This window comes from Polistes fuscatus, unplaced genomic scaffold (genome assembly GCF_010416935.1).
Source record: "Polistes fuscatus isolate 324 unplaced genomic scaffold, CU_Pfus_HIC Scaffold25, whole genome shotgun sequence".
Lineage (NCBI taxonomy): Eukaryota > Metazoa > Arthropoda > Insecta > Hymenoptera > Vespidae > Polistes > Polistes fuscatus.
The window spans coordinates 826,081-842,159 of NW_025113102.1; the positions used below are offsets into that span (position 1 = coordinate 826,081).

The 16,079-nt window shown below is 29.9% G+C and overlaps 2 protein-coding genes across 2 annotated transcripts in view; both read left to right on the top strand.

The window, feature by feature from the left end:
- LOC122518581 (putative uncharacterized protein DDB_G0282133) overlaps positions 1-16,079 on the top strand; it is a 149,556-nt gene that overhangs the window by 78,376 nt on the left and 55,101 nt on the right. The window lies entirely within an intron of this gene.
- Positions 4,193-8,650, top strand: LOC122518583 (myb-like protein X). The gene is made up of 2 exons (XM_043637598.1): positions 4,193-7,445; positions 8,510-8,650. The coding sequence occupies exons 1-2, from the start codon at positions 5,258-5,260 to the stop codon at positions 8,620-8,622; spliced, it is 2,301 nt and encodes a 766-aa protein (XP_043493533.1). The 5' UTR covers positions 4,193-5,257; the 3' UTR covers positions 8,623-8,650.

Consider the following 16,079-nt stretch of genomic DNA (forward strand, 5'->3'; position numbering starts at 1 on the left):
TCTGTGTGTACGTGTGTGTAGAAAATAATTAAGTTTATTCGTCACAATGCGTTACATATTTGCACGAACCTTGTTTTATATATAGTACAGCAATATATAATACGTAATATATAAAAATAATAAGTTTCCTCCTGGAACGTGCAATCCTTCGATTTTAAATCAAATCAAATAAACCACAATAATATTTTTTGTTTGTTTCTTTGGTAATATGTAATAATATATTTTTGTATATTACATATTACAATATTAAATATTTGTAATATTACGTTAACGTTCTTATTATACTTGTTGACTTATTAATTAAGTGTGCGTTTATTATTAACAAATTTGTTTTTAACGTTACTCGTTAAACCGCAGTTTTACATTGAAAAATGATTTGTTCGTGTGAGAGAGAGAAAGAGAAAGAGAAGGGGAAGAAGATGAAGAAAAAATTTTCAATAGGAAAAAAAAACAGATGATAGAAGAATTAATGCAAATGTGTCCTTCGTGTTCTTGAAACAAACAAACGGATAAATAAATAATAAAATATATATATATATGAATATAAAGAAAATGGGATTCAAAGATTAATTGAAAAAAAAAAAAAAAAGGAAAATGATAGAGAGGAAGAATGGTTTATTATAATATAGATAGTATTAACAATTAAACAATTAGTACGTGTATGTAAAAATAAATAAATAATTAATTAAATAAAATGAATGTGAGTATTATACATACATATACATATATATATATATACAATATACAATTTAAATGCGATGACGTATATAAATAAATAATGTGTACGAGAGAGAGAGAGAGAGAGAGAGAGAGAGAAAGAAAAAAAAATGATGATGATGATGATGATTATGATGATGGTGATTATGATACGACTCTACGTCATTTAGACGATGTTGTTTTATAATGTTTAATTATACAATTAGATAAGAACCATTCTAAATACAGAGTTCTGTGTAAGAAAATAGAAAGGATGGAAATAAAAAAAAAAAGAAGAAAAAAAAGGGAGAAAACAAAATTTCAACCCTTCAATGCAATCCTATTAGAATTATATCGAGAATTTTGCGTAGTTCGTATTTTTTAATGATTGAAGTTATTTTTTTTAATTAATTAATAACAATAGACAAGATTATTATTTACGAGAATTATCGTGCAATGAATGAACATCTTAAATAATATCCGTAACCATTCATCCTTTGCACGTATTTCACACACTGCACGTTTGTAATTCCGATTAATAAATACCCTAAATAAATTATTATTGTTATTATTATTATTATTGCGATGATTATTTCGTATATTTTATCTCGAGAACGTTCAACGATTGACCGAGAAAAAGAAGTGAGCATGTGTTTAACGTGTTCACGTGTATACATACACTAACGTGAAATTGTGTATATGTGGGTGTTTTTAAGTATTTGTGTGTTCGTGAAAATGAAATAGAAAGAAACGTTTTCTCACGATTTCGCGGTAAAGAAAGGTCGTATTATTTTTATCTTCCTTCACCTTGCAACTTGCTCGAGGCAACGCGAATCTCACTTCTTATATATTATACTTATACATATATATATATGTATGTATGTATAGGTTTCAAATATAGAACAGAATTATTAATAAGCGTGTGAAACATTTTCTAAACGAATATAATTGGGCCACGTTATCACGCGTAATCCTTATTAAAAAAAAAAAAAAAAAAATACCAAAAACAAGTAATTTTTCTCTTTTCAATTATTTCATTGCCAATTGTAAACCTTTTAAAATTCCCATTCTCTTTCTGAACGTAAATTTAACACGTTCAGCCTATTTAACAATTTGTTTCATTATTTAATTTAAAAAAACAAAAAAGAAAGGAAAGATTTTTCAAATTGTTTTATTGTCATTCACGAATCGTGTGATTTATTATCTGATTTTTCAATTATTTTTCTTTTAAATTTAATTTCTATGAAGGAAATAATTGTTAAGGTATTTTTATCAAATTTTGTTACTTCACGTAAGACTTATTTGATTAAAGTTTTATGAGTTTTATGAGTTTTATCATCATTCAAGACGATTCATAGAATGATTCACTCATGATCTTTTCAGTATTACACAATGTAAGCTCCTTGAGAGACGCTTCTTAAGCTTGCCCTGTTGGTGCACCGCTGCTTTACGAACTTTAAATATAAACCGACCCGTCCTAATAATAGCTCATGCTAGTCGAACGTTTCTTTTGTAACCGAAAATACATTGGTAGTCGATCCTCTAAGAGGATCTCTTCTCTTAGAATTTACTTCAACCCGGCAAATTGCTTCTTACTTATTTTCTTTTCCCTTTTTCTATTTTCTCTTATTCTTTTTTTCATAGCATAAGGGAGAAATAGAAAAAGAAAAAGAAAAAGAATTTTGTCCTACTCGAGAAACTTAACACGAATATATTTCTATGTTTGTGTGTGTGTGTGTGTGAGTATGTATACGTTTATATATATATGTATATATGTATTCGTATAGAATAGAAACTGTAGTACAAAACAGATACATAGTAAACTCATTGTCAGTGGTAGACGTTCTGTTTATCGAAATAGTTTCGTGGAACCGAAGTCCCTTTTAAAAGTCGAACCAAGAAATAAACAACTTTTCGACGAATATTTCTTAACGATCTTCGTAGTAGTAGTAGTTTATTCGACTAGGAATACGTCGAAACGGAAAAGTATACCTCAAGAAGAAAGTTTTCTAACTTTTCGATATACTTTCAAGTCACGTGACTCTTTAGTTTTCTTTATTGAGATCTTAAAGATAAACATTGAAGATAAACGCGAATGAAACAATAAGAAAACTTTCCAGTGTCGACGAAACAATTTAGATTTCTACCGGATCTTATATATCAAGTTAAATCAAATTCAAATAATTAACTTTAATATTAACTTTTCTAATAGAAGAATATTATTATTTCATGCTACCCAAAATTAAAATCATTTTCAATCTTATGAACTTTAGTTCGTGGATCTGATATTAATTTGATAAAATCATTCATTAAGGTACTAGATAAATGTATAATAATATTATTACCACGATGCAATTATCTTATGCAATCGACAAATATTTTCAATCGTAAAATTAATTAAAATAATAATTAGATAATAATAATATAAATATATAAATATAATAACAATATTATATATATGTCCCGCATAAAGATCATAAATTATTATTAAATATTAACATTGTTAAAATCAATACCATCATAAAATAATCATAACAATAATGATAACAATTAATCCTCACTTTAATATCCTTCCAAAAATATTCGACAAAGATTTATTTTTTCCAATTTCGTACACCTGCGTTCCACAATGAATTATATTGATATTTACACCAAACGCTTGAACCATTTTCATTAGATTTAAAGTCAGCAATCGCGTACTTATCGAAATAGAATTGATTTAAAAATACAAATTTCAATCGGTCACACTTTTAATAGCGTTAACACGAATTGGCTTTGATATTTCGTAAGTAAAATCCCACCCACTTGTTCCTAATTGGTCGTTTCGGAACGTCACCTAATTGCGAGAGCCAATAGAAAGGAAGGAAATAATCAACCGATCAATCAAACGCGAGATCTTCGTTATCGATCGTATAGGAATTCTTCATTATCGATCGAACTTGCGTTTCGTGAGGAAGCTTCCGAATCCGCGCATGCGCATAACGCATATTAAAGAACACGAAAGTGTGAAAGAGACAGAGAGACAGAGAGAGAGAAGTAGATAGAGAATTACGAAAGAAAGTAGAAGAGAGGAACGATATATTCGTGACACATCCCACATGTCGACATTCCTGCACCCTACCCGATGGATCCCGCGGGATTTATTTTAAGATAGGTATGACGAAAGAGAGAGACAGAGACGGAGAAAGAAAGAAAGAGTAAGAGAGAGAGAGAGAGAGAGAAAGAGAGAGAGATAGAGAAAAAGAAGGAAAGAGAGAACACGAAACTTCGTTGCTCGTCTTCAGTAGCGAATCCGCGACTGGCTTGCACGGGATGTGTTGTTGAGTCGTGTGTTGTCTAACGCGAGTGTTTACGATTTTTTACGACCACTTTTTTGTCGATCGAACGAAATAAACTGGGAAATTATTTCTAACCTATTTTCCTCGCTTTTTCTTTCTCTCTCTCTCTCTCTTTCTCTCTTTCCTTTTTTTTCTTAAGAAGAACGTACACGAAGCAGTAATAGAAATTTTATTCACGTATTCGTATATATATTTATGTGTGTGTATGTATTTACATATACATAGGTAAGAAATTTGACGAATGGTAAGATTTCGCGGTCTCTTACGAATACGTCCGCCATTTTGGTTTGAAGAAGGAAGGAAGAATAAGAAGAAGAAGAAGAAATGGTAGCAATGGTAGTAGTAGTAGTATCGGTGATATTATAAAAAGGTGGGAAAAGTTTGCTGGGAATCGTTCTTCCGTGAAAATAGTGCGAGTGGAAGAAGAAGAAGAAGAAGAAGAAGAAGAAGAAGAAGAGAACTACTACTAGCAGACGAAAATCGCGAAAGAAAAAAGAGGTAAAGGGAAAGAGAAATAGAGTAAGGAAGGAAGGAAGGAAGGAAGGAAGGAAGAATGAAAGTAAGAAAAAGATAAAGGTAACATTTTACGCGAAGGTATTCCCAAAAGAGATTCTAGCTTGGTTTCAACTTTGTATACCTAACCTCGTTTCTGAGGGAAGATACGAGGGAATCCGTGGATCTCGAAATAAAAGTAAAACGAGATAAGGGATAGATATAGATCCGATCGATTCTAAGACTCTGTTTTGTCTTCTTATTCTTCTTCTTCTTCTTCTTCTTCAATATACTTTTCATCTTTATTGCCATCTATGTAGTGGTGGTGTTGGTGGTGGTGATGGTAGTTATGTTGAAACTTAGTACGCATGATCACGCTGAAAAAGTTTCTGAAGAGTTGCCAAGCTCGAAGACGTCGTTTTACGTAAGAAGCATGTAGCCTGTTTCTCAGTTCAGTAATGTCAAACAGGCAACACAGATTTGCTACTAGTGTATGGTATGGTATGCATGCTTATATATACGAGTAGCACTTGGTCTGGATTCGTTGGAAATCCAGTAAGAGCAGTGTGGTGATACCTTTAAAGGACCTCACGATCAAACTGGACGCTTGCTTCTTCTTCTTCTTCTTCTTCTTCTTCTTCTCCTCTTCTTCTTGTTCTTGTTCTTTGAGGGCATTGATCCAGAAAGGTATCCTCCTCGACCGTTATTATCGTGCATCGAAAACTGGAACCATGAAGAACGCTTATCCAGTTGTAACGGCAGCTTCGTCCAGTCCGGTTGATCCGGATTCTAACAACGAAACATCAAACTGCGACGATCAAACTGCACCGATAATCAGACTCAAACTGGACAAACCATTGCATTGGGATTGGGAACTAACGACTACAGCCAATACCGTTCCCGTTATCCAATTGTTGGACAGGGACGGTAAATTGTTGGTCGAGACTACCGGGAAAACTGCGCAAAGAGCCAGGGGTTCCTTTCGGGAAGGTTTGACGACTTACGAAGAATTCCCAAATATTAGTAGATCCACTTCGGTAACCTCAAAACCATCGGAACCTGTGCGTACCGGAAATCGTAACATGGACGGGTTCAGTAATAAATTCGGATCGGTCGAGTTCGGTTTGAGACCGAGGAAATCTAGGAGCGATGCCAATATCAAATTCATTCCGAACGACAGGAAGGTCAAATGTAAACAAAACAAACAGCTCGATCAAATATCATCCCCCCTTAGTCCGAAGAAATACTCGACCGGTGATTTTTTACGCCGTCAGATCCTGGACGATTTAAGGACGAAAAGTACGCTTGGAAAGAGTCCAGACGAGGTTGCCAAGGAAAGATGCAGGAAGGTCAAGGCTTACTTGAGAAGTCAAAGTGATCTTTTGCCTGGTATCGTTAATTCGGAAAACGATTTGGAATTGGAAAACAATTCGCTTGAATCTAAGATCGATTTAAACGAGGAGGAGTGTTCGAGTAAATTGGATAACAGGAGTTTAGAGTCGAAGGAACACGCATTATTGTCTTCTGTTCCTTTGGTAGATGGCAAAGTGGTGACGGTGCCAGTGGATCCGGTTAAACTCGTGAGGATTCGAAGTTTCTTGACCGAAAAGTTGCGGGAGAGGATGGAACGGGAGGATCGTTTGCCGATTAACAAGCGACACTCTGATTGTTCGTACCTTAAGAATGGCAGGGAGGGGGGGGATTATCGTAGGAGAAAGGTACGTAGCGAAACTAACGTTATCGGGTTCTTCCCCGGTGATAATTTCAACGATGAAAACATGTCCCCGAGGCCGATTGGCCAATTGGAGGATCAAAACACCCGAGAGAATCAAAAAGAAAATGAAGTCAAAGTAAGCGGCGATGGTAAAACTATCGCCAATGTTATCTCCCGTTCTTCCATTTCTTCTTCTTCTTCATCATTGTTCGTTCCTACGATCAGGAAGAACAAAAATTATCATAGATCTAAGAGCGACGCACTATTAACGGCTAAATCTACCAATGATTTCGAATTAAAGAAAAACAAAACTAGGAGAGGGGAATCCTCGGATCGAAGGAGAACCTATCGGAAAACTAAAAGCGATCTTTTCTTCGACAATCCCTTCGAGGAATCGAAAAAAGATTTGGACAGGATCGAGAGATCCTGGCGGGATTACAAGGAGAGGAAGAAACTCGAGAAACTTCAAAGGGAAACGGAATCGAGGAAGGAGGAAGAGGAAGAAGTGGAACAGGAACAAGAGAAAAAGAAGAAAGAGGAGAATGAGGAGGGGGAGGAGGAGGATTTAACTGGCAAGACAAAATGGAGGAAAGATTTTCAAAGCGAATTATGCGGCGCGAGAAATTGTAAAATTTGTCAAAATCTTCGGATTTCTTTGAAACCAACGGAAACCGAGACGAAACTTTATTCCTTTCGTATCAATCCTGATAAAGATAATTCGATTCAATTAGAAAATAATGAAAATAATAATAATAATCATTCACAGTCGTCTTCGACAATAGTGTCGCCAGATTTTGGTTACAATTCTATACCCAAGAGTGTTTTCAAAGATTATCGCGAATTGTATGCTCGTTCGAACGTTAAAAAAAGCGACACGTTTAAAATAATCGATGGGAGCGAGGATGGTTACGAGGAAACTCTCGTTGAGGATAATCCCGATGACGATGATAAACCCGAACAACAGAAGGAAGAAGAAGAAGAAGAAAACTCCAGTGAGATGATCTCATTGGCGAACAAATCGAACGAGGACATCGCTAGGGATTACTTCAAACGCGTTTACGAACTTCTCAAGAAACGTCAGGAAGAGGCACGTAAGATTGCTGAAAAACGGGACGTTCATGGATACGATGACTCCTCTTCCTCAAATTATGTCGAAGAGGTACGCCGGAGGAAACATAGGCGTAGGAAGAGGGACACTGCTCACGGTAAGTTTCTTTTGTTTTGTTTTTTTTTTCTTTTATTCGCAGAATACAACGCCGAACAAAATGATTGGCTCATTGATCATATACAATTTCATCGTTTTTATGCCGTTTTCCTTTGTTTTCTGCCTGACCCGCCAGCCATTGTGAACAATGACTGACTCGCCAAATTTTCTTTGCTATTTTATGAACGTTTTCAAATCGATTTATAACTCGATAAGGTACTCTACGCGTAGATTAAAGAGTGTACTTTAATTTAATTTAAGAATCATTAAAATCTATTCACTCTTAGTATACAAACTATTTACCGAAACTTTTTAAATAAACGGCAAAGTTGATACAATTTACACCATTGCATTCTTTGATATTTTCTGAACCTTTGCATATTGATTTTTAATTTGTTAAAGTATTCTACACGTAGAAAAAATAGTGTAACGTTCTTATTTTAACATTGTTTTTAATTTTTACGCAATTTCTTAAAATAAAACTACACTACAAAGATGTAATTATTACAATGTACATATATTCGTGATTTAAATTAGTATTATACAATAATTATAATAAAGAATCGTGATTTGTAATTTATGCTAATGGTTTAGTTCAACACTGTAATTCAATCTTTCAAACTTGTTTATCCTGCTTATCGAAATTTAATCGAATGTTGTTTGGTTTTGCGAACTGCGAAAGAGAAAATGCGTGTAGATCTCGTAAAAAATATTTTTAGAAACCTATACGCATAAAACATACACGCACACACACACACACACACACATGCACGTTGTCTCTCTCTCCTTTCTGACTCACGAATAATATTTGAAAAGATTCTTTTTCGTCCTCGTCATCCTCGAATTTAAATTCTTATAAGATGCATGTCACAAGTGGTGGTGTGGTGATAAAATAAATTGAAAAAAAGATTGAAAAAAAAAATTGAAAAAAATTAGGGGAGAAAAAGAAATGAAACAAAAAAAAAAAGAGAGAAAAAAAAGGTAGAAGAAGAAGAAGAAAAAAATAAACAAGAGTATTAAAGTATTATCATCGTCGAGTGTATATTTGTTCTTTCTTGTTGCTAGGAACGTTCGTTAATGTGAAAAGTTTCATCTTAAGGACTCGTTTTCATTGCGCGAAACGTCGGTATTTATGCGATGTCGCAAATGGGTCCTCGACGCGTTTTAGAAACGTTTAATGGGAGGAAAATAATGACCTAGTATGAAGAAGAAGAAGAAGAAGAAAAAGAATAAGAAAAATAAGAAGGAGGAAGAGTAGAAGAACAAACCGGTTTTGCGTTAAACTCATCGTACACTCGCCATTTTGTCGCGATATTTATCGCCAATTAAACGGAAAAATCTCATTTTCGTTCAACATTATCTAGATTTAAATATTACTAATATTTATACATTATTATTATTATTATTATTATTATTATTATTATTATTATATAAATAATAATAATTAATAATTATTATTAATATAATAATATTATTAATATTATTAATAATATTAGATTAAATAAATTATTATATTATATTAATAATAATAATATATTATATAATTAATTATTATTATATTTATTATTATTTATATTTATTATTATATAATTGATTATAGATTATATTAATATTAATAATAATAATTGTTATATTATATTATTATGTTATATTATATTATTGTTATATTATTATAAGTAAGAGTAAGATAATAAATAATTATTATTGAACGGTATTATTAAAATCATTCGATTTTGATGCGAAGAATATTTTGGCATTAAAACAAATACAAATATTACGAAATGTGGAATTAAATTTATCGATGTATCTAACACCTAACAAGAAGTTTGAGTTTGTATGCCAAAATTTGGATCTCTTTCTCTTTTCAACATAATTTGAAAATATTCCATTTCGTAAATGTGAAATGTTTCTTGTCCGAAATAATTGTTCAATTCGTAATGGTTTCCATATTCGTTGGAAATATTACGAAAAGTCGTCCTCCTTATCGAAATAACTCTGGGTGAATTTGCAGCGGTCCATTTGCCGTTCCGTTTCTTCTTCTTAAGAAACTTCGTATTTCGAGTTTCCTGGACGTTCTTGTTTTAGAATTTCCTAACTACTTGTTCGAACTTAGTTCATAGAAGTTTCAACATGCCAATTAAACGTTTTTATTCTTTAAAACCTCATTAAACGTACGTTTTATGTAGAATATATTATTAAACACCTTTGTGTGTGTGGATGTGTGTGTGTCTCAAGTTTTAATATCTAATTATTCAATGGGTGTTGCAATATCCAATTTTCAAGGCCATAATTAACATAAATTGCATTAGGAACAAATTAGGATCACCACTTTTTACAGGATCACATTTTTATTTACGAATAAATATATAATATGAAAAGTAGTCTAATATATATTGGAATATTATTTAAAAAACAAACAGAAAATAATGAAGGAAAAATACTATTTTTGTTTCATTTCAATTTCAATTTGGGATAACATATTTTTAATTTGTTTTTTCTTTGTTTTTCATTCATTTATATTATATATATATATAAAGTAAATTATTTTTATTGTTGTTTTATTGAAATGTGTGCAAATATCACACGTATAAATTTATGATTTTATATATATTTTTATTTGATTAAAATTTTGATTATATATATTTTTATAATATAATAATTTGATATAAATATATTGATATAATTATTATATATTTTATTTGATTAAAATTTAATTATATATTTATATAATATAATAATTTGATATAAATATGATTATAAATATATTATATTTATTTGATTAAAATTTTGATTATATAATATTTACATATATACTATTGATATAAAATATGATTAAAAATATTTATATTTTTTATTTGATTAAAATTTTGATTATATATATTTTTATAATATAATAATTTGATATAAATATTGATTATAATTATATAGATATTTTATTTGATTAAAATTTTGATTATATATATTAATAAAATATAATAATTTGATATAAAATATGATTAAAATACTTTATATTTTTATTTGATTAAAATTAATATTTATAGAAAAATTGTGAATATATATATCACGTTGTAATTCTAGATACAGGTTTGCTAATATTCCTTCTCAACCATTCATTAATTTATTAATCCACGTTTGCAAAGTCTTATTAAGGAAGTTTCATTAATTATTCAAACGTCGAATGGAGAAACCCTTCGTGTAAGTTTAGGTACAACATGTGTAGTAATTAAATATGTTCTCGTGCGATCGTTGCAAGCCTAATCGGATTGCGATTCACATTTTAATCTTCATTATTTATAGTAGTAAATAATCTACTTTCTAAATAAAATATATTTTTATTTGTTTCGATAAATATTTAAGAAAAATTTTCATCCGTCTCATTTGATTAACAAAATTCATTTGTCTTCGTAACAAAATATTAATTATTCGTTCTATTCAAACTATACTAATTATGAGTATAATTTATATCGAATTGCTTGAACATAATTAATATTTTATATTTCGATATTAACAGTATATTAATTTAATATAATTATTTCATAAATTTTCGTAGAACTCTAACTTCGATAAAATAAAAAAGGTTTCGAATAAATAAAAAACAAATTCTCGGTTATTAATATATAAATAGAAATTTGTATATATATCATTGTAAAAATAATTTTCATTCAAATATATATAGTAAATTAATTTAAATTTCGATAATACAGTAATTAATTAAATATAATTATTCATAAATTTTCTTAGTACCCTAACTTCGATAAAATTACAAAATATTTCCAATAAATAAATAGAAAAACAATCATTCATTATACTATAAATAGAAATTTGCATATATATTTTTTGTAAAAATGATTTTCATTCAAATATATATATAGTAAATTAATTTAAGTATTTCGATAATAACAGTATACTAATTAAATATAATTATTTCATAAATTTTCGTAGTACCCTCTCTCTCTAACTTCGATAAAATTAAAAAATATTTTCGAATAAATAAAAAACAAATTATTCTCATTTCTAATATATAAATAGAAATGTGTATATATATAATATAAAAATATAGTAAATAAGTTTCTAAAACGTGATGAAAACACACAAACCGTTTAATTTCATAGCTCTTTGGCGAGAATCCAAAAAGTGTCAAACGTAAAATCAGTTCGAATCATTTGATATAACTATAGTGTTCCTGGCTTTCTCCCATTGGTAATTCCCAGTGGTTTTCTACCAAATATCCAACCACTATCATCATCTTCTACTTGTTGCAAATAGGACGGAATTTGTTATTGGCAAAGTAACAGCTGGCCAACGCGAATCTTCTTTGCCACCACGCGACGACCACTGGCTACGGATTTTCAATGCAAGTGATATGAATGCACGATAAGTCTAACGTTTCCCTTCTCAGAAACAGAAAGAAAAAGATAAAAAGATAAAAAGATAGAAAGAGAGAAAGAAAATCTTGTTTTTTAAACGGATTATATCTTTTAACTTCACTCGAATATTTCCACGTATCTGTGTCTGTGTGTTTTCATCTTTTCGTATCTTGTAAAATAACGAAGGTTGAATGAAACGAAGATTAACAAAGTTATTGGTTTAAAAAGTAATGTTGCACAAAAATAGATTTCTATACGAAGAATTAAATATAAAATAAGAAATTACACATGGTTTTTATTACGAATTTCGAATGAAACGTTAAAATGAAAAAAATTTAAATAGAAAAATGATTGCGAGAGAAACGGAGATAAAATTAATTTCTATATTTTAATTACCTTTAAAAATTTTGTGATTACCATTTAACAATTGAAAAATAAGAAAAAAAAAAGAAACGAATTTATAATATAATTTTAATTTCCAATAATTTGTACCCCCGATCCAGGTAAATTCAAAATATAATTATAAGAAAAAAGAAGAAGTTTTACATGAAATAATATGAAATAAAATTGAAATGTTAAACGAGAATTAAAATTACGAGAGTAAAAGAAATCGTAAGGGAAAAAAAGAAAAAGAAAATATTTCGCAGGGGGATAAACTTTTCATAGCATCTAAACTATTACCTAATTAATGAAGTAATTAATATCCGTGAGAAAAATAAACGGAGTACGAAGTACGAAGGGAAGTGGGGGCGGGTGGGGGGAACGGGAGGTAACTTCAGCACCTGTCTGACGACTGAGAAAAGATTTAATTAAAAAGTTGCACGACGATGTCCGAAAGACTTTTCTTCTTCTTCGAAATTAATCGTAGAATAATTCTTGAAACACATTTTAACCGAAAAAAAAAAGAAGAAAAAAAAAAAGGTAATCGTTGTAATAAAAGTGAACGTTCCATTAGTTTGCTTGTTACTGTAACGTCACTTCCGGAAAATTCTTATCCTCAACTTTGGGACGATAAAAAAAACTCATACACCTACACGTACAAGTATTATACACACACACACACACACATAGACAGGTACAGTGTGGTTGGGAATATTAAAAACGGAGAAAGAAGTGCTTCGTTTCTTCCCTTTTTTTTTTTTTTTTTTTATTCTCCCACTCCCCCTTTCCGCCCTTTTATTCCAAGTACAACTCACACACAGAAAAAGAGAGGAAAAGTAGTAGAAGAAGAAGAAGACATCTCGTTTGCAAAATGCTGTTAGCTTCAACGTTCTTTTCAAGTACTCCTCAACCAAGCTGATATCAAAGAACCTTCCGCGCGATAAGAAGGACTTAACGAGTATCTCTGCGTCCCTTCTTCTTACTTTGCTTGCCCTTTAATCAAACCACACCGTTATGATGTTCATAGAAAACCCACACGTGTGTTCTACACACTTTACAAATTTCTAACATATATTTTCAAACCATCCTATCCGTTCCCATCTTTATCAACCTTTTTATTTCTTTTATTTCTTCCTTTCCTTCCTCTCTCTCTCTCATTTTAATTTTTCCTTTTCTTTTTTCTTCTTTTTTCTCTTCTCTTTTGCTTATTTTACAGAGTGTACAGTGTTGCTCAAAAGTTGCTTTTGTCAAAGTGTATTACAAAATATTTATATGATGAATTTTTTATTGGTATTATTTTTATCTATTTTACTATTTTATTTTATACTATTTTATATATTATTATTATATTATTTATTTTTTTTTTTTTATTGGATGGATTTTTGTCTTTTTGTTCGAGAGAAATATCTGGCACGAGCTCGTATTTTTTGCCTTTTTTTTTTTTTTTTGGCAATACTGTGACTGGAGATTCGTATTTTTAATTTATAGAATATTATTTGTTAGATAAAATGGAATTTTGGATTTTTGGATTTTTGAATTCTACGTAAAGTACGATTGTAAGTTGTATTGTAATTTGTAGATACACCGTGTATATAAGTGCACACATGTCGAAATAAAAGAGACGAAGGTTGGTACTATGACTCTGATTCGTATTTTTAATTTAGTTAAATATATATAAATATTGTAATAATATTTGTTAGATAAATAATAATAAATATTAAATAAAATACAATTCTAAATTGTATTGTAATTTTTGAATACACGGTGTATATAAGTGCACACATGTTAAGATAAAAGAATACTATGACTGTTTTACATTTTAAATTTAAATAAATAAATATTGTAAAAATATTTGTTACAAGATAAAATGAACTGTCTGTCTATTTTATTTTTATTTTTCTAAGATTTTTCTATTATACGTAAAATACAATTTTAAATTACAAATAAATATTGTACGAATATTTGTTACGAATAAATGAACTGTCTGTCTATTTTATTTTTATTTTTCTAAGATTTTTCTATTATAGGTAAAATACAATTTTCAATTGTATCGTAAATTTTGGATACACCGTGTATATAAGTGCACACATGTTAAGATAAAGAGTACTATGACTGTTTTTACATTTTAAATTTAAATAAATAAATATTGTAAAATATTTGTTATGATAAACGAACTGTCTGTCTATTTTATTTTTATTTTTCTAAGATTTTTCTATTATAGGTAAAATACAATTTTAAATTACAAATAAATATAGTACGAATATTTGTTACGAGATAAAATGAACTGTCTGTCTATTTTATTTTTATTTTTCTAAGATTTTTCTATTATACGTAAAATACAATTTTCAATTGTATCGAAATTTTTGGATACACCGTTTATATAAGTGCACACATGTCGAAATAAAATAGGCGAGGGTTAGAGCAAACGTTGTGTTTTATTTCTTTTTTTCTTTTTTTTTTGCGGTGAACTCTCTTTCTCTTTGAAAAGTGAACTTGGCTAGGTGCCAGTACAACGTCAAATCGTCATCCTCGTCCTAGTCGTAGTTTCATTTTCTCTTTCTATTCAACGTGATAGCACATCTCAACTGTGGTTAGCACAAATATTGAAATAAAAAATTCATTCGAACGGTTAGAAACAAAAGCAAAAAAAAAAAGACAAAGAGAGACAGAGACAGAGACAGAGACAGAAACACACACAGAGAAAGAGAGAGAGAGAGAGAGAGAGAAACAATACGCACGTTCTTTTACGTAATCACTCAACGTCAACGAACGTCAAATTTTATTTTCACCTAATTGATACCTCGTTATATCTGCAATCCACTCTTCCAATGACATCAAACCTCATTTCGTGAATACGAACATGAGAAATATATATATCACTTTCCGACATTTCCACATCCGTTAATATCAATGATTAATACGTCTCCCCCCACCCCCACCCAACCCACCCGTTCTCCCACCACCATATTACCCATCTCTGTTCTCATATCAATTCGAACGAAACGTCCATTGGAATTGGAATAATTAGAGGGGCGGAAAAGTATTGACCATTATCTTTTTCTTTTGATTATTATTAAAGGTACAATACTTAATCTTCTAAAATGATTCTATTAATTTGTCTAGTTTTATTCACACAATTATTTTATATCCTTATTTCATATTATTATGAAAATAAAATCTATTGAAAATAATAATAATAAATGAAATTATTCTTTTTCTTTTCCCATATCGCTACTTTCGATACGATCAACGTTTATAAAATTAATTAAAAATTATTATAAATCATATATATAATTATAATATATATAATAATAAAGTCACATTAATGTAAGAGAAAGAAAAGAAAAGAAAAAAAAAAAACTAAAGTATAAATAAGAAGTGGTATTTATATAAACAATGTCAAAGTCACGTACTCATAATCTTTCTATGTAAGTGTGTATGTATTTATACATGTGTAGAGTTAAACACGTTTTCGTTTTAACAGAAATAAGCGTAGATAAGTTGGAACAGGCGAACATAATATTTACAAACATCAAAAGTTTATACCTTCGCTTACACTTCAGTCGTTTTTCTTTGCTATACGAAGAAACACACATACACGCGCACACACACCTGTTGTGTCGTCGTATCGTCATCAATTTTAACCGCTTTTTCTTCCACCTGTCTAATAATATCTAACGTATGTGGCTTTTTAAGTTTTGAAAGAACATTGTGTTAGTGCGTTCGTTGATCAAAAATTATTTTGTGGGTGTTAATTAAACAAATTTTTACATTCGATTTTAATTCAAACCCAAAAAATTCGATTAATTTACGAATCCTTTTTTTTTAATTTAATTTAATTTAATTTAATTTAATTTAATTTAATTCAATAAATCAAAAATTATTTT

What these genes read in the sequence shown, in the direction of transcription:
- LOC122518583 (XM_043637598.1), top strand. Translation starts at nt 5,258, where the DNA reads ATGAAGAACGCTTATCCAGTTGTAACGGCAGCTTCGTCCAGTCCGGTT. An exon ending in GAAGAGGGACACTGCTCACG is followed by an intron (nt 7,446 to 8,509) that starts GTAAGTTTCTTT and finishes TCTTGTTGCTAG; the next exon opens with GAACGTTCGTTAATGTGAAA.